This window comes from Caloenas nicobarica, chromosome 27 (assembly GCF_036013445.1).
Source record: "Caloenas nicobarica isolate bCalNic1 chromosome 27, bCalNic1.hap1, whole genome shotgun sequence".
Lineage (NCBI taxonomy): Eukaryota > Metazoa > Chordata > Aves > Columbiformes > Columbidae > Caloenas > Caloenas nicobarica.
This window is the reverse complement of record NC_088271.1, coordinates 4,979,719-4,998,869: the sequence shown is the minus strand read 5'-3', so window position 1 is coordinate 4,998,869 and position 19,151 is coordinate 4,979,719. Positions and strand designations below refer to the sequence as shown.

General features: G+C 51.3%; 1 protein-coding gene across 1 annotated transcript; it reads left to right on the top strand.

Moving 5' to 3' along the window:
* Positions 1-2,674: 2,674 nt before the first annotated feature.
* LOC135999021 (butyrophilin subfamily 1 member A1-like) lies at positions 2,675-14,149 on the top strand. The gene is made up of 12 exons (XM_065652413.1): positions 2,675-3,748; positions 6,069-6,167; positions 6,833-6,937; positions 7,665-8,012; positions 9,024-9,305; positions 9,744-9,848; positions 10,414-10,434; positions 11,050-11,070; positions 11,605-11,625; positions 11,765-11,785; positions 12,199-12,231; positions 13,097-14,149. Exons 3-12 carry the CDS (start codon positions 6,850-6,852, stop codon positions 13,612-13,614), a joined length of 1,458 nt encoding a protein of 485 aa, XP_065508485.1. The 5' UTR covers positions 2,675-3,748; positions 6,069-6,167; positions 6,833-6,849; the 3' UTR covers positions 13,615-14,149.
* The last annotated feature ends 5,002 nt before the right edge of the window (positions 14,150-19,151 follow it).

Genomic DNA, 19,151 nt, shown 5'->3' with positions numbered 1-19,151 from the left:
CCTCCCCAGTCCGCTATCCATCCCTGCCCAGGCTGGGGCAGCCGCCAGATGAGGCTGTGATACGATAAGCAGCTGCACCGGCTGCCTGTGGGCGTTGCCAGAAGAGCATTTCCAGAGCAAAAGCATTGCCAAAAAACTCCAGATCACTCAGTGACTTTCATTTTTGAGCAGAGGCAGCTCAGAAGAAAACAAGTGATATCCTGGGATGCAGAGTGACGTTTCTGTTTGGTTTTCAGACAGCGGAAGACGCAGCTCAGACGAGGTGAATCCCAGACACTCCTGTGACAGCTGAGCAGCTCCTGCCCCATGAGAGATCTCGGTTACTCCAGGTACGTGGCATCTCTTGCAAAGCTGCAGATTGAAATCGCTTTCTGCTCTCTGCCAAACTTCGTCGTGGGTTTCACTGTTCATTAACAAAGCCGGGACTAAGTCAGTGAGTGAGAAGAGGGTTCGGGGGTTCAGAGCAGGGCCAGGTCCCATCCTGGCTGGGTGTTGAATTAATGTTCTGGTTATTTTGCTGTCCCTGGTCTGAGACGTCATTGCGGTGGCAGGGGATGTGCGACTGAGTCCTGAATTTGTCCCAGAGGAAGATTATGTGGCAACAGCTCCACGTGCATTGGGTCTGGGTTTCTCCTTCTCATCCTGCACATTTCCATCTCTTTCTCAAGGCTGGATAAGAAAAGCAAGGCCTCATGTTGAAACAACTGCCACTTTGTCAGGGAATTAGAGGAGATGTTGCAGCTTGTCCTTTGTTTCCCCATGGGAAATTCCTGCAACTTTTATTACCAGTCAGATACTTTGTATGTAAAGCACCAAGCAAAGTCAGGCTGATGATGGAAAATTGAATTCAACCTTTGGCATCTGAGGCTCTTCCCTAGCCATTATAAAAAGCTGCAAGCAGGAATAAACCCCTTTAAAAGTGAGTTCTGCCTTTCATTCTATTCCCTTGTTTCTCCTCCCTTTCAGCTCTTCCCTCTCTTTCCGTGTCTCCAGGTTGTGCTCCAGTGAAAATGATGCTCTCCAGTTTCCTCCGGTGCTTGGCTCTGCTGGCTTTTATCGCTTATGGTTTAGTTTTCCAAGTTCACGAGCTGCACTCAGGTAGGCATCCCTCTGGTTTTTGCTGATCCCTGGGGCGTTGCTTCCAGCCTCAGTATCTTCCCGGCTCCCGATGCAGCTTCTCCCCACGAAGGGTTGAGCACAGTGCAGGCTCAGGGCCTTGGCCATGAATTTTGCCCATGTCTGAGAGCACCAGCATCGCCCTGGATCCTCACTGAGCTCTGGGGGACATTAGATGGTGTCAGTGACTTCATTGTAATTTGCTGCCACTTCCCTCCCCGCTTTTCACTGTTCCCAGCATGTTCCCAATGTGTCAAAGGATGCAGCACAAGAGTTGTTTTTGCTTTTGTTTTTATTCAACCAGAAAGCACATTTTCTGTGAGTTGAGTGGCCAGCTTATTAATAAGACTTTTCTTTTTAAATTTCCAACGATGTTTAGAGCACATGAGACGTTTTTATTTTCTGTTGTAGTAGGTGCAAATAGCTGACGATATTTGAGGAGTTTTTTGTACCCAAGTTGTCTGCTTTCTCCAACCACCCACCCGAAACCACAGAATCACAAAACGTCAGGGATTGGAAGGGACCTCGAAAACTCATCCGGTCCAATCCCCCTGCTGGAGCAGGAACACCCAGATGAGGTTACACAGGAAGGTGTCCAGGCGGGTTGGAATGTCTGCAGAGAAGGAGACTCCACAACCTCCCTGGGCAGCCTGGGCCAGGCTCTGGCATCCTCACCGGGAAGAACTTTCTTCTCATATATAAGTGGAAACTCCTTGTTTGTACCCATTGCTCCTTATTTTTTCCTTGGTTGTCACCGAGAAGAGCCTGGCTCCATCCTCCTGACACTCAGCCTTTCCCTATTTATGAACATTAATGAGGTCACCCATCAGTCTCCTCTTCTCCAAGCTAAAGAGACCCAACTCCCTCAGCCTTTCCTTGTAAGTCAGATGCTCCACTCCCTTCATCATCTTCATGGCTCTGTGCTGGACACCTTCAAGTCACTTCTTTCCTTCTTTATCCTGCTTTCTCCCCACCCTCAGCAGCACAGGCAGCACTTGACCCTTAAGAACAAACTGTCTTTTGGGGATTTGAAGAACTTTGGTGGTAGCGCAGGACAGGGAAGCACATGCTGCACAGCCGGGATCCCTCTCCCAGTTCTCCCAATGGCTCGTCTCCCTGACACGGTGACGCTCCAGCACAATGACACAGCACATGGCACACAAACCATTTGGAGCAGCAGCCACAGGTTTTCTGAGCTCAGTGACCACAGCAAACTCACAGTTATTTCTTCTTCCTTTGGGGTTTTCTCCCAGCTCCGCTCAAAGTGATGGGACCCCCTGGCCCCGTCACCGTGGCCATGGGCGAGGACGCGGTGCTGCCCTGCCGCCTCTCCCCTGTGCAGAGCACGCAAGACATGGAGGTGACCTGGTTTCGGGAGCAGCTCTCGCCCTTTGTGCATCACTACAAGGGGGGCCAGGACCAAAAAGGGAATCAGATGCTGCAATATGAAGGGTGCACGGAGCTCTGGAAGGACGGACTTGCCAAGGGTAGCGTGAACTTGAAAATTTTCGATGTCCAACTGTCTGACAGAGGGAATTACACCTGCTTTGTTCTCTAAGGCTCAGTCTATGACGAGGCTGTGGTGGAGCTGAAGGTGACAGGTCTGTAGTCCGTGTCCCTGGTGCCTCTGATTTACTTGCTCGTAGCCAGCCTTCTTCTTCCCTGTCCTCCCCAGCAGCAATTTCAGGTGGGTGCTTAGGAAATAGAGTTTTATTAAGTCACATTGTTGAAAATACCAAGAATGTCTCAGAATTAAAATTGCCTACCAAGCAACCGTAAACAGCTTGTGAGGTGCGCAACCCACTTCAGAGGTGTTCTTGATATTATTTTCTTCATATAAGCGGATGTAAGAAACAATTTGGGATTGAGTAATGTAGTAAGAAAGTCTTGGTTTGTGATATTATATTTTAAAACCCAGGCCTGCAGAGTTCGAGTTATGTGAAAAATATTGCAATAATCATTGAATCACAGAATCACAGAATCACAGAATCATAGAATCATATCATTTGTAAGTGAGCCTCAGGATCATTGAGTCCAACCATAACCTAACTCTGGCACTAAACCATGTCCCTAATCATACTCTGCAGGGGAAGGTGCAGGTCGCACAGATCATGGCTGAGAACGAGAAGTTACTTGTGAAAACTCACCTCTTTCACTCATCTCCTCCACCTTATCGGCCAGTGTCTCCCTCTCTTCTCTCTCCATCCTGGATACCACTGTGTTAGCTGAAAATCCACAGGAGGGAGGTGGGATTCCCTGCTGAAAGTGGAAATTGCAAGGCTGCCTGAAGATGATAAAAAAGCAGAAGGAATGGTGGCAGAGTCACAGTGTTCATGTTCTTTTCAGACAGCCAGCACTCACCTGTGGGCTGACTGCAGGAAAGGAGGTTTTGGATGGTCTGGAGGTCTCCAGTCTGCTCTCCACTGCCCTCAGCTCATCGGCTCCTGGCTGGACTGCACTTGCACAGCATTTCCAGCTTGTTCGAGGGAGCAGATCAAAGCCCAGAGGGGCTGGATGGTCTGGAGAGCACAGCTGGAGTCCAGCACCTACTCCTCTCTGGGATACCACACCATGGGAGCTTCCACCTCCCCTCATCCTGGTGACTCCCTCCCACACCCTGAAGCTGCCGCAGGTATGTGACCTCATCTGACACTTGAGTTTGTGAGACCCACGTTCCTGCAGTGCTCCCATCCTGTTTGCATCATGGGATCTGCCACATCTCCCCGCTTTGTCCAGCTGCGGGTGGGTGATAAGAGCCTGCGGCACCGCTGGGTCCTCAGAGTCCTTCTGGGTCAGTGGCACCATGTGCACCTCCAGCCCGGTGGGATGTCACCTGGGGACACCAGCCCCAGAGCACTGGCCATGCTCTGAGTGTCCAGGCCACATATGGTGATGAGGGAAGATGTCCGGCTCCTTTCAGCTGCTGCTTGCCCAGATTTGTCCGGCTGCCCGTGGGTTTCAGGCTGATGTTTGCAGGGCATGTGTTGCCTCGATTGCTTAAATGCTGAGTGGGGGAGAGCAGGTGCTGGGCTTTGCATCCCACCTCTCTCTTCTCCAGTTAGCTTCTCCTGTGCCCAGGGGTGATGACCTCACCTGTGATCATAGGGAGCTTGGCAGGTGGCACCCACTCTGCTCTGTCACTTCACTCTGAAAGCCACTGCATGGAGCACAAAATGAAGTGGAGTGCAAGGGAACCTGCTGTCAGGTGGTTCTGCTGCCTGACGCTGGCAACAGGAGTCTGGGAGTGCAGGACTGGTTTAGTGCTAGAATTAGGTTATGCTTGGAATTGATATTAAGCCTATCTTTCCAGTCAAAATTATTTTATGATTCTCTGACTGGAGACAGATCGGCTCGGCAGGAACTGTTCAGTCAGGGACCATTGTCATATGGTGGCATCGCATGGCACGGTGGGGGCTGCTGAACATCCTGTCTGCAGGGTCGACTGGTGACAAAGTTAAACATGTACCCCCTTTTCCCCCAGTCACAGTGTGCAGCTGCACCCACATGTAGGAACCCCCCACCCACTGGCACCAGCAGCCGCATCCCCTGGTCCTGCGGGACTGGCAGCGGCGGGAGGTCACTAGTTCCAGCACACGTGGAACACTCTGGCTTCACATGCACATTTGCAGATGCCTCAAGCAGTGCCACGGCCCCTGTGTCCGCCTGGTACCCCTGCCCGGAACCCGGGCCCTCTGACCCCGGCATGGGTCCCCAACTCCCAGACGGTCCAGCCTGATGCTCACTGCAAAAACAAAATGTTCACACCCCTATCCACAGGCACCCCACACCCATGGACACCCCAGACCCTCTCCTGCCTGGCCCTGGGGACTCTGACTCTCCAGCCAGCCAACTGCACTGAACAGCTCTGTTTCACCCATGACCAGGCCCTTTTATACCCCTTTTTACACCTTGTCCTCCCTGATTCCCTTCCCCTGCACATGCCTTTAGCTCTTCTCCTACTTCCACTGAGCCCCCAGTATCTGGGACTCCCAGCTTTGCATCCTGATTATTGCAAAAGCCAGGCTGGCCCTCCCTGAAGTGCTGCCCACAGGTTTGTGAGAGCCCAGTGATTAGTATGAGTGATGAGGCTGGTTTATCATCCTTATCTCTGCTACTAGTTGTTGTCCAAATCTGTGTCTCTGAATGCTTCACTTATTGCCTCCCTCTTCCTTGTCGTCCCTTTTTGTAAGGTCCCTGGCCAGGTCCCTTTACCCCAGCAGATGCTCTCACCTCCTGCCTGCCCCACGTTCCCGGCTGGGGACAGGAGGGTGCTGGACCCCCAAGGGCTGAGAACCTGGGGGAGCTGCCTTGGTGACACATCCCAGGGCAGCAGCTTTCCCTCATCAAACCATCTGCCATGGCCTCGCCTCTTGGCCGGGGAGAGGGAATTGCTTTTAATTAAGCTGGACTTCGATCCCACACCCGCTCTGTCTCTGGGTGCAAATCTCGGTTCCGTCACCTCCCTCAGTCCTGAGTTACCTCCCTCAATTTCAGCTCCATCACCTCCTTCCCACTGCTGAGCGTGGGCTTCTCCCAGGGATGTGCAAACTGCTGCCAATATCCATCCCCTCCCCAGTCCAATATCCATCCCCTCCCTAGTCCAATATCCATCCTCTCCCAAGCCTGATATCCATCCCCTCCGCAGTCCAATATCCAGCCCCTCCCCAGTCCAACATCCATCCCCTCCCCAGTCCAATATCCAACCCCTCCCCAGTCCAATATCCAGCCCCTCCCCAGCTCATGGAGCCACGGGAGGAGGCTGCCGTACCAGCCGCAGCTGCACCGGGTCCCTGTGGCAGGGACGTGCAGGCGGACGCTGCCAGAAGAGCTCTTCCAGAGCAAAAGCATTGCCAAAAACCCTTCACATCACTCAGCAACTTTCATTTTTGAGCGGAGGCAACTCAGAAGGAAATGAGTGAGAGACTGGGACACAGAGAGACATTTTTGTTTAGTTTTTAACAGGGAAATGCACAGCTCAGATGGGGTGAACCCCGGACACTCCGGTGACAGCCGAGCAGCTCCTGCCCCGTGAGAGATCTCGGTTCCTCCAGGTACGCGGCATCTCTTGCAAAGCTGCAGATTGAAATTGCTTTCTGCCACCTGCCAAACTTCGTCGTGGTTTTCACCACTCATTAAGAAAGCCGGGACTAAGTCAGTGGGTGACAAGAGGGTTCAGGGGGTTCAGAGCAGGGCCAGGTCCCATCCTGGCTGGGTGTTGAATTAATGTTCTGGTTATTTTGCTTTCCGTGGTCTGAGACGTCATTGCAGTGGCAGGGGATGTGCTACCGAGTCCTGAATTTGTCCGAGAGGATGATTTTGTGGCCACAGCTCCACCTGCATTGGGTCTGGGTTTCTCCTCATCCTCCACAATCCCATCTCTTTCTCAAGGCTGGATAAGAAAAGCAAGGGCTCATATTAAAACAACTGCCACTTTGTCAGGGAGTTAGAGGAGATGTTGCAGCTTGTCCTTTGTTTCCCCATGGGAAATTCCTGCAACTTTTTATACCAGTCGGATACTTTGTATGTAAAGCACCAAGCAAAGTCAGGCTGATGATGGAAAATTGAATTCAACCTTTGGCATCTGAGGCTCTTCCCTAGCCATTATAAAAAGGGGCTGCAAGCAGTAAGAAACCCCTTTAAAAGTGAATTCTGCCTTTTATTCTATTCCCTTGTTTCTCCTCCCTTTCAGCTCTTCCATCTCTTTCCACGTCTCCAGGTTGTGCTCCAGTGAAGATGATGCTCTCCAGTTTCCTCCGGTGCTTGGCTCTGCCAGCTTTTATCGCTTATGGTTTAGTTTTCCAAGTTCACGAGCTGCACTCAGGTAGGTATCCCTCTGGTTTTTGCTGGTCCCTGGGGACGTTGCTTCCAATCTCAGTGTCTTCCTGGCTAACGACGCACAGGAAAAGGCCTTGAACGAAATCTGGTTTAAAAAATATTCTGGGCTCTTTTTCTGTTAGATTGCTGACCTGAAGCCACCCTGGCAAAAGGCTGCAACACAACAGTTGTCTTGAAAGTTGATTTCCGTTTGTTTTTCTTCAGCAGAAACCACTTTCTCTGCGAGTTGAGTGCCCAGTTTATTAATAAACCTTTTCTTTTTAAATTTCCAAAGATGCTCAGAGCACCTGAAACACTTTAAATTTCTGCTGTAATAGGTGCAAATAGCTGAGGATATTTGAGTTTTATTTCTACTCAAGTTCTCTCCTTTCTCCAACCACCCACCTAGAAACCTTCCAGTCACTTCTGTCCTTCTTGATCCTGCTTTATCGCCACCCTCAGCAGCACAGGCAGCACTTGACCCTTAAGAAGAAATAGTCTTTTAGGGATCTGAAGAACTTTGGTGGTAGCGCGGGACAGGGAAGCATGTGCTGCACAGCTGGGGTCCCTCTCTCAGTTCCCCCAATGGCTTGTCCCCCAGCACAGTGACGGTCAAACACAATGACATGGCACATGGCACACGAACCGTCTGGAGCAGCAGCCGCTGGTTTTCCAAGCTCAGTCACCACCGCAAACTCACAGTTATTTCTTCTTCCTTTGGGGTTTTCTCCCAGCTCCGCTCAAAGTGATGGGACCCCCCGGCCCCATCACCGTGGCCATGGGCGAGGACGCGGTGCTGCCCTGCCGCTTCTCCCCCGTGCAGAGCACACAAGACATGGAGGTGACCTGGTTTCGGGAGCAGCTCTTGCCCTTTGTGCATCACTACAAGGGGGGCCAGGACCAGTACTCGGACCAGATGCTGCAATATGAAGGGCGCACGGAGCTGTGGAAGGACGGACTCGCCGAGGGCAGTGTGAACTTGAAAATTTTTGACGTCCAACTGTCTGACAGAGGGAATTACACCTGCTTTGTTCTCAGTGGCTCAGACTATGATGAGGCTGTGGTGGAGCTGAAGGTGACAGGTCTGTAGTCCGTGTCCCTGGTGCCTCTAATTTACTTTCTTGTAGCCAGCTCTCTTCTTCCTAGTCCTCCCCAGCAGCAATTTCAGGTGGGTGCTTAGGAAATAGGGTTTAATTAAGTCCAATGTTTGAAAATACCAAGAATGTCTCGTAGAAGGAAAATTGCTTACCAAGTGGTCATCAAGAACTTGAGAGATACTCTGCCTATTTCAGAGGTGTTCTTGAGATTGTTTTCTTCATATAAATGGAAGTAAGAAAAAATTTGGCATTGAGTAATATAGTAAGAATGTCCTGGTTTGTGCTTTTTTGTATTAATAACCAGACCTGTATATTATTTTGATGCAGTAGCAGCTTCCAGAGCAGATCTTTGAGTTATGTGAAAACAACTACAAGAATCATAGAATCATAGAAAGTTTTGAGTTGGCAGGGATCTCCACAGCTCCCCCAGTGCCCCCCCTGCCATGAGCAGGGACATCTGCACCAGCTCAGGTTGCTCAGAGCCCCGTCCAGCCTGGCCTGGGATGTCTCCAGGGATGGTTCATCCACCACCTCTCTGGCCAACCTGGGCCAGGCTCTCACCACCCTCAGGGCCAACAATTACTTCCTCGTGTCCAGCCTGAATCTCCCTCCTTTAGTTTAAAACCATCACCCCTTGTCCTGTCACAACAGACCTTGCTCAAAAGTCTGTCTCCATCTTTCTTATTGGCCTCTTTTAAGTACAGAAAGGCCACACCAAGGTCTCCCTGGAGCTTCTCTTCTCCAGCTGAACCCCCCAGCTCTCTCAGCCTGTCCTCCCAGCAGAGCTGTTCCAGCCTCGGATCATTTCTGGGGCTCCTCTGGCCCCTCTCCAGCAGGTCCATGCCCTGTTGAAATGAAATGTCCTGACCCCACCTGACACTTGTCTTAAACCAAACCCCGGGATTTGTCAGTGTCCAAGTCCATCCCTTGTCAGGCAGAGGGGCAGCCAGGCCACCCCGTTCCCGCAGGATCACTGGGGTGTCTGTGTCCCCGCAGCCAGCGGCTCTGCCCCGCTCGTCGCACTGGAGCGGTACCAGGACGGGGGGATCCGGGTGTCCTGCCGCTCGGCCGGCTGGTACCCGCGGCCCCGGGTGCTGTGGCGAGATCCCCACGGGCAGCATCTCCCATCCCTCTCGGAAAGCATCACCCAGGACCAGAGCAGCCTCTTTGCGGTGGAAAGCAGCATCATCCTCACCAGGGGCACGAAGCAGAACTTCTCCTGCTGGGTCCAACACGTCCTGGATGGCCAAGAACGCGGATCAGCGTTTTACATCTCAGGTGAGGGGGGTGCGGGCACATTGCCCCATTATTGCTGCCCATGGGGCTGCACTCGGGATATGACACTGGCAGAAATTCCCGGTTGCACTTGACAGGCTATTTTCTGCAGTGTTTTCTGCACCATGCAGCTTGCTTTTTCTGAAAGGAGAATAAAGCATGATTTAACTAGAAATAATTTGGCTAGAAATTTATTTTTGCTTTAAAAAACCCCCACAGGGTATGCAGACAAAACATTGTCAAACACAGACAAGTGTGAAATTGCCCAAAGAGATTTTTTTTTCTTATTTTATTTTTTGTCACTTTGTCGAGTACACTCAAGAGGTAACTTTCACCTTTGATGGGATTCAGACCTGGATGAGCTTGTATAATACAGAAATAATCCACTTCCCATTGCTGCTTGCTGATTGACCAAACCCCTTTGGGGATTTTATTTTTCAGATCCCTTTTTCCATAACGCACATCCTTGGATAATTGCCCTGAGCATGGCCTTGGTTGTTCTGGTTGCTCTCCTTGTTATCGCTGTTTATCTATTTAAAATTAAAGGTACTGTCCTGGCACGGTGTTTGGGGTGGGAGATTGGTCCTGTTTGGCCACCTCTGGTTTTGGTGGATGAGTGGGTTTGGGAAATGTCGGGATGGTCCCGCAGTCTTGTCTCGGTGTCTGGGACACACATGTGGTGCCAGGGAGCCTAAGACTCAGGGATTTACTTTCTGGCAAGAAAAGAAAGGTTGTTTTTCCAACAAAAAGGTAGCAAAGAAGGATGTTGACATTAAAGCAGCATGAGCTAGACTTTCTTCCGGCCCTGCCAATGTTGGATTCTTCTCACAGAAATGGAGCGATGATTTGCCAGGCCCTGCAAAACAACCCTAAAACCTTGCACTTTTGGGGGCCTGGCAGGGCTCCTCCCTTTCTCAAAGACAAATAATACAGAGGAATAAAGGACACTGAAATCCTCTATTTCTTACCAAAGGGAGCTGGGCCGGTGGGTCGCACAGGCACCGCAGCACTGCCAGACCCCCGGTGGCTGTAACTCCTGCTGTGGTTTGACCAGTGCTCTTTGGAAGGGATGATGTTCTCAATTATTTACATTTCTTTCTTTCCTTCATAGGAAAGCGTGAGGAAAAAATAGGTAAGCTTTACATTTGTTTTCCCAGAAACTGGGGAATTCTCTGAAATGGGAGAATTCATTTGGATGTGGAGGAGGTAAATGGTTTGGCTAGTGGCTATAGAAAATTGTTAACTCTGTCTATGAAACATTGAAAAGGTGGCATTTTTAAGGAAAATCATTGCCAAACCAAAGAAAGCATGAACACATGTTGTCCCAACAGTGAATTCTGTTTTTCAAAGAGCTCTCAAGGGTCTTCCCAAAGCTGGAAGAAGCTTTGGGGTAGCACATTTCATTTTGCAAGGGCCTCAGTTGTGTCTCAGCACCAAGTAAACCCAGGAGCAGGATGGTTCTGTAGCACTGAACGAGAAGTTTAACCCCGTGCTCCTCCCTGGTCCATGCAAACCTGCCCCTTCACCACTGCCCTGGACCTGCAGCCCTGGCTGGACTCTGCCCGAGGCGGCTCTGGGGAGGGTGGCCAAGAGCTCCAAAAGTCTTGAGCTGAAAGATCTTGGGGAGCTCCTGGGCTGCAGCTTTTCCATCATGAGCGATTTCAGCCTGTTCCCCACCCCAACAAGTGTATCAGTGAAAAAGGAATGGGCTTTGGTGGTGATGCTCTGTTCTGGTTTTGTTTTTCAGCGATGCGAGAGGCAGCACTGCGTAAGTCCCGCTCCCCATCTTCCCAGTGAAATCCTCTGTGAAAACTTTCAGACGTTGTTATTCATCCTCTCATTCTGTTCAAATGTTCTTCTTTCATCCCTCCCTGCTTTTTAACATGCTCATTTATTTTAAGAAGTGAAATAGTATGGAAAACTTATTGAGTTTTTTATTTTAGGGAGAGATTACAGAAACCTAGGCTGTTGAGAATTCTCTTCTAAAAATGTACATTGCTTGCTTACCAAAAAATTTTAAAAGATATAATTGAAGAGAGCATATTTGTTTGGTTGCAGCTCATAGAATTGCCAAGGAAGCTCTTCGGCTTTTAAAAGTGAACTCTTGCTAAATTGCTACCAATACAGGTTGATGGGGAACATCAATACTAGCCCTGCTCACAGAGGAATCGTGAGCATCCTTGCAACCAGAGTGTCAATCAGCACATCTGCCCCCTTTCTCACAGCCTCTGCTCACGTGTGTGGTGGATCCTGGGGAAGGGGCTGTGTCAAATAGTAACTTGTGTTTCTCTTTGTTGCTCAGGGGACCGTGATGCAGAAATCGGTGAGTTTCCTATTCCTTGAGGATGGTTTTGCCAAGCATTTGCCGAACCCCCCTCCTGCCTGTGCAATTGGTTACGGGTGAGGTTATATCCCAATCAATATGCCACAACCCATTTGTGCTGATTTATCTTCTTTTTCAGAGAAGCAAGCTGAAGAACTTGGTGAGTACCATTCTCTTCCTACATGGGACACGTTTCCATTGGGCCATTTTCTCACCTGGGTTTTGCACGTGCGTCCTGGTTTTGGTTTTCCTTTTGGGAAAGGAAAAAGTAGCAAATACCAAACTCATTTCAGAAACATGATTGTCCTTTGTTTTCTATGTGTTTTTAAGATATTGCCTGTGATCTTCCTATCCTAAGAAGAAAATTGTTTCACTTTTCAAAGAAATTACAAACAGACCATAAATTGTCAGGGGAGCTTTGAAGCTGTGTGCTGTGACATGACTTTCACAAATATAGCAACAATTCTGAAAATGTGCAACTGCACTGACACATCATTGTTTTGAGCTAATCCAATACAAGTGTGATCAGGTTACCTCTCAACTGTGATTTTTTTTTTCTTTTTTTTCTTCAAGCATGGAGAAGATATGCAGTGCCTATAGAAGAAGGTAATTAAAGTTTGGTGTTTTGGAGTGCTGAATCATCTTCCCTGCTTTAATCTCCCTTCTTGGTAGTTCCTCTGCCGCAGTGATGCTGGTGGGACCAGAGATGCTTCTGCCAGGCCTCACTGTCCAGGAGGGCGTGTAACACTCAGACCTCTTGTTTGTTTGGTGCATGTCCCAGTTTCAGGCCCATCTGGAGAGTCTTGGTCCTCAGTGCGCAGTGCTGGCCACGCTTTAGACATGGGGGCTTCTTCAGTCTGAGGAGCTGGGTCACTTTAGCTTGGACAAGAGGAGACTGAGAGGTGACCTCATTAACGTTTATAAATACGTAAAGGCTGAGCGTCAGGAGGGTGGAGCCAGGCTCTTGTCGGTGACAACCAGTGATAGGACAAGGGTCAATGGGTATAAACTGGAACACAGAAGGTTCCATTTAAATTTGAGAAGAAACTCCTTCACGGTGAGGCTGACAGAGCCTGGAACAGGGTGCCCGGGGAAGTTGTGGAGTCTCCTTCTCTGCAGACATTCCAACCCGCCTGGACACCTTCCTGTGTAACCTCAGCTGGGTGTTCCTGCTCCGGCGGGGGGATTGGACTGGATAATCTTCGAGGTCCCTTCCAATCCCCGACATTCTGTGATTCAGTGATTCTGTGTGATTCAGTCTGGAGTTCTGCTGGTCTCCTCTTCCCGCTCTACTCAATGTCATCTCTCTGCTTCGTTTTCTGCTCCTTGCACTAACATTGTCGCCTTGTGCAGCTTCCCATGCCACAGTCTGCCAGCTATCGTTCGCACTTTCTCTTCCTTGTGCAACCCCTCCAAAGCTCTTTCCTGGGGTGAGCTCTGCCCTGATGTGTTGACTCCATCTCTCCTGCAGTGAAGGTGGTTCTGGATTCAGACACTGCCCACCACAACCTTGTCCTGTCTGATAACTGCAAAAGTGTGAGACGAGACGAGAAGCCGCAGGAAGTCCCTGACATCCCCAAGAGATTTGATGTACGCCGCTATGTGCTGGGTCGTGAAGGCTTCACCTCAGGGAGATGGTACTGGGAGGTGGAGGTGGAGGACAGAGGAGGATGGATTGTGGGAGTCTGTAGAGAAGGTGTGAAAACGAAGGCCAGCATTGTGACTAAACCAGAGGAGGGTTTCTGGACAGTGGGGCAGTGGGAAGGGCGCTTCCAAGCATTCACGTCCCCTGGTTGCACTTTCCTTTCTGAAATCCAAGTTCCCAAGCGGATCCGGGTCTCACTGTGTTATGAAGAGGGGCAAGTGGCATTTTTCAGTGTTGACAAGAACATTCCCATCTTCGCGTTTCAAGTGACGTCATTGAAGGGGAAAAGACTCTACCCTTGGTTCTGGCTGGGTTGTGGGACACGGCTCAAAGTGTGGCCTTGATGAGGGGGAGGGAGCAAGAGAAGGTTTTCTAGGGGACCTTGGCAGTTCAGACTCACAGCAGGATTCAGGTTGGAAGGAACTGGTGGAGATTTCTGTTGCAGCCACCTACTCTCAGCAGGGCTACCCTCCAAGTGGCCTGAGATGTCTTTGAACCTCGTTCAGCTGAATTATGTAGGACGTCCAAGGGTGGAGATCTCGTTACGTCTCTGGACCTCTGGCTGGTGCTGCACCTCTCTCAAGGGGAAGAATTAGCCCTTTGTGCTTGAACAGAGTTTCCCCAGTTGCAACTCATGACTGTCGCCTTTCATCCGCGCTCTCTACCGGTTGAACAACACTCTCCCTGAAGACATTCCCGCAGCAGGGATCGCTTTCTAAATGTACAGAATAAAGTTACTTCAGTGGGATTTGTCTGTGTGTCAGCACCAAATGTCTGTGTCCAAGGTGTTGCCTCCACCTCCTTTAAGTATGTGAGGCGTGTCAGGGAATATTGAGAAAATGGTTCACCGTATCCTACAGGAGACAATGAAGGCACGTATGTCAGTGGGTCGGTCCATGGCTGTGCGTGTCCCCAGCACAAGCCCAGGTGACGAGCTCACCTGTGACCTGGAGACAGCTAACACCATGAAGTGGATCCCCCCTTACAAATCTGAGTAGCCTGAAGCAGACTCAGAATGTCCTATGGGGGCTGAAATGAAGCTGGAGAAACCAAAATTTTGCATAGAGAAAGGCATCTCGTCAGCATGGGGGTGGCCCCTGCTTCCAGGGCTCTGAAGAGACACTCGTTAGACATTCGTGTCCCTAACGAAGTTATGTAGGAAGGTGAACATACAGACTGTGTTTTCTGCACTGGAGAAGGCGCACCGTGCTCCTCAGGTCAGGGGCAATGTGGTTCCATGTTTCTCTGACCCTCGAACACCATCACCTCATCACCTCACCTCTTCCTCTTTTGGAGATAAGAAAGATGGAAACAGACATGGCCTGTTGTGACAGGAAAAGAGGTGATAGTTTTAAGTACAGGAGGGGAGATTCAGGCTGGACATGAGGAAGAAATATTGTCCCCTGAGGGTGGTGAGAGCCTGGCCCAGGTTGGCCAGAGAGGTAGTGGATGAACCATCCCTGGAGACATCCCAGGCCAGGCTGGACGGGGCTCTGAGCAACCTGAGCTGGTGCAGATGTCCCTGCTCATGGCAGGGGGGGCACTGGGGGAGCTGGGAAGGTCCCTTCCAACCCAAACTGTTCTATGATTCTATGATTCCTTCTCCCATGCCCAGAGGTGGGAAACCCCCTCATCCTGGACTGCCCCAGCCTCAGTGCTGCCGTGATCCTGCCCCTGCTCCTCATTCAGCAGCTGCCATGCGATCCCTGGCCAAGGAGACCCCGGTGTCCTGGAGGAGGATCCACCTGAGTGGGTGGGTGCACGTCTGCTCTGCAGACACCTGGACCTGAGCTTGGGTAGCTCTAGTGCTGCATGACTAAAACAGGCACATCTGGGCACAAACAAGTGCAGACCGCAATGGATGTTGCCCCAAGACCTGTGACTCCAAATTCCTGTTTATTTCTGTGGGCAGCAGTGGGAACAAAGGATGTGTTGTTGGTGTTGGTGGTGGGTCTACAGATAAGCACAAGGAGTTCAGCTGGGGGGGTCACAGCCACCAAGTCTCAACCCCATCACAAGCCCAGGCTGGGACAAGCCCCAGGTGTTGGGACCTTAAATAGCTGTTCTACAGCAGAAGCAGGAGGCTTATGGCCCCTCAACAGAGGACAGTTCCACCACCTCTTCCCTTCTGAAAACTCACCTCTTCCACTCATCTCCTCCATCTCATTGACCAGGGTCTCTCTCTCTTCTCTCTCCATCCTGGATACCACTGTGTTTGCTGAAAATCCACAGGAGGGGAGGCGGGATTCCCTGCTGAAAGTGGAAATTGCAAGACTCAGAGGCTGCCCGAAGATGATAAAAAAGCAGAAGGAATGATGGCAGAGTCACAGCATTCAGGCACTTTTCAGACAGCCAGCACTCACCTGCGGGCTGACTGCAGGAAAGGAGGTTTTGGATGGTCTGGAGGTCTCCAGTCTGCTCTCCACTGCCCTCAGCTCATCAGCTCCTGGCTGGACTGGGCTTGCAGAGCATTTCCAGCTTGTTTGAGGGAGCAGATCAAAGCCCAGAGGGGCTGGATGGTCTGGAGAACACAGCTGGAGTCCAGCACCTTCTCCTCTCTGGGATACCACACCACGGGAGCTTCCACCTCCCCTTGTCCTGGCGACTCCCTCCCACACCCTGAAGCTGTCGTGGGTGTGTGACCTCCTCTGACACGTGAGTTTGGGAGCTCCCTCCCAATGTTCCTGCAGTGCCCCCGTCCTGTTTGCATCACAGGATCTACCACATCTGCCCTCTTCGTCCAGCTGCGGGTGGGTGATAAGAGCCTGCGGCACCGCTGGATGCCCAGAGCCCTCCTGGGTCAGTGGCACCATGTGCACCTCCAGCCCGGTGGGATGTCACCTGGGGACACCAGCCCCAGAGCCCTGGCCATGCTCTGGGTGTCCAGGCTGCATAGGGTGATGAGAGAAGATGTCTGGCTCCTTTAGCTGCTGTTTGCCCAGATTTGTCCGGCTGCCCGTGGATTTCAGGGTGATCTTGAAGGGCATGTGTTGCCTCGATTGCTTCACTGCTGAGTAGGGGACAGCAGGTGCCGGGCTTCGCATCTCACCTCTCTCTTCTTCAGGCAGCTTTTCAGGTGCCCGGGGGTGATGGCCTCACCTGTGACCACAGGGAGCTTGGCAGGTGGCACCCGCTCTGCTCTGTCACGTCACTCTGAAAGCCACTGGATGGAGCACAAAATGAAGTGGAGTGCAAGGGAACCTGCCTCCGGGTGGTTCTGCCAGCTGGTGCTGGGGACAGAGGACTGGGAGCGCAGGACTGGTTTAGTGGTAGAATTAGGTTATGGTTGGAATCGATCTTAAGCCTATCTTTGCAACCAAAATGATTCTATGATTCTATGACTGGAGACAGACTGTCTCAGCAAGAACTGTTCAGTCAGGGACCATTGTCACATGGTGGCATCACACGGCACGGTGGGGGCTGCTGAACATCCTGTCTGCAGGACTGGCAGAGGTGGGAGGTCACTAGTTCCAGGACACGTGGAACACTCTGGCTTCATATGCACATTTGCAGATGCCTCAAGCAGTGCCACGGCCCCTGTGTCCGCCTGGTACCCCTGCCCAGAACCCGGGCCCTCTGACCCCGGCATGGGTCCCCAACTCGCAGATGCTCCAGCCTGATGCTCGCTGCAAAAACACAACGTTCACACCCCCATCCACAGGCACCCCAGACCCTCTGCTGCCTGCCCGTGGGGACTCCGACTCTCCAGCCAGCCAAGTGCACTGAACAGCTCTGTTTCACCCGTGACCAGGCCCTTTTATACCCCTTTTTACCCGTCCCCCACCTTGTCCTCCCTGATTCCCTAACCCTGTACATGCCTTTAGCTCTTCTCGTACTTCCATTGACCCCCCAGTATTTGGGACCATCAGCTTTGCATCGTGATTATGGCAAAAGCCCGGCTGGCCCTCCCTGAAGTGCTGCCCACAGGTTTGTGAAAGCCCAGTGATTAGCATGAGTGATGAGGTTGGTTTATCATCCTTATCTCTGCTACTAGTTGTTGGCCAAATCTGTGTCTCTGAATGCTTCACTTATTGCCTCCCTCTTCTTTGTCATCCCTTTTAGAAAGGTCCCTGGTCCCTTTACCCCAGCAGATGCTCTCACCTCCTGCCTGCCCCACGCTCCCGGCTGGGGACAGGAGGGTGCTGGACCCCCAAGGGCTGAGAACCTGGGGGAGCTGCCTTGGTGACACATCCCAGGGCAGCAGCTTTCCCTCATCAAACCATCTGCCATGGCCTCGCCTCTTGGCCGGGGAGAGGGAATTGCTTTTAATTAAGCTGGACTTCAATCCCACACCCGCTCTGTCTCTGGGTGCAAATCTCGGTTCCGTCACCTCCCCCAGTCCTGAGTTACTTCTCTCAATCCCAGCTCCGTCACCTCCTTTCCACTACTGACCGTGGGCTTCTCCCAGGATTGTGCAAACTGCTGCTGATATTCATCCCCTCCCCAGTGCAATATCCATCCCCTCCCCAGTGCAATATCCATCCCCTCCCCAGTGCAATATCCATCCCCTCCCCAGTCCAATATCCATCCACTCTCCAGTCCAATATTCATCCCCTCCCCAGTTCAATATCCATCCCCTTCGCAGTCCAATATCCATCCCCTCCCCAATCCAATACCCATCCCCTCTGCAGTCCAATATCCAGCCCCTCTCCAGCCTGATATCCATCCCCTTCGCCGTACAAGATCCATCCCCTCCCCAGTCCAATATCCAGCCCCTCCCCAGTCCAATATCCAGCCCCTCCCCAGCCCATGGAGCCACGGGAGGAGGCTGCCGTACCAGCCGCAGCTGCACCGGGTCCCTGTGCAGGGACATGCAGGCGGACGCTGCCAGAAGAGCACTTCCGGAGCAAAAGCATTGCCAAAAACCCTTCACATCACTCAGCAACTTTCATTTTTGAGTGGAGGCAGCTCAGAAGGAAATGAGCAAGAGACTGGGACACAGAGTGACATTTAGTTTTTAAAAGGGAAATGCACAGCTCAGATGGAGTGAACCCCAGATGCTCCAGTGACAGCCGAGCAGCTCCTGCCCTATGAGAGATCTCGGTTCCTCCAGGTACGTGGCATCTCTTGCAAAGCTGCAGATTGAAATCGCTTTCTGCCATCTGCCAAACTTCGTCATGGTTTTCACCACTCGTTAACAAAGCTGGGACCAAGTCAGTGAGTGATAAGAGGGTTCAGGGGGTTCACAGCAGGGCCAGGTCCCATCCTGGCTGGGTGTTGAATTAATGTTCTGGTTATTTTGCTTTCCCTGGTCTGAGACAACAGTGCAGTGGCAGGAGATGTGCTACCGAGTCCCGAGTTTGTCCCAGAGGACGAGTGTGTGGCAACAGCTCAACGTGCATTTGGTCTGGGTTTCTCCTTCTCATCCTGCACATTTCCATCTCTTTCTCAAGGCTGGATAAGAAAAGCAAGGGCTCATATTAAAAAAACTGCCACTTTGTCAGGGAATTAGAGGAGATGTTGCAGCTTGTCCTTTGTTTCCTCATGGGAAATTCCTGCAACTTTTTATACCAGTCGGATACTTTGTATGTAAAGCACCAAGCAAAGTCAGGCTGATGATGGAAAATTGAATTCAACCTTTGGCATCTGAGGCTCTTCCCTAGCCATTATAAAAAGGGGCTGCAAGCAGTAAGAAAGCCCCTTAAAAGTGAGTTCTGCCTTTTATTCTATTCCCTTGTTTCTCCTCCCTTTCAGCCCTTCCCTCTCTTTCCGTGTGTCCAGGTTGTGCTCCAGGGAAGATGATGATCTCCAGTTTCCTCCGGTGCTTGGCTCTGCCGGCTTTTATCGCTTATGGTTTAGTTTTCCAAGTTCACGAGCTGCACTCAGGTAGGCGTCCCTCTGGTTTTTGCTGGTCCCTGGGGACGTTGCTTCCAATCTCAGT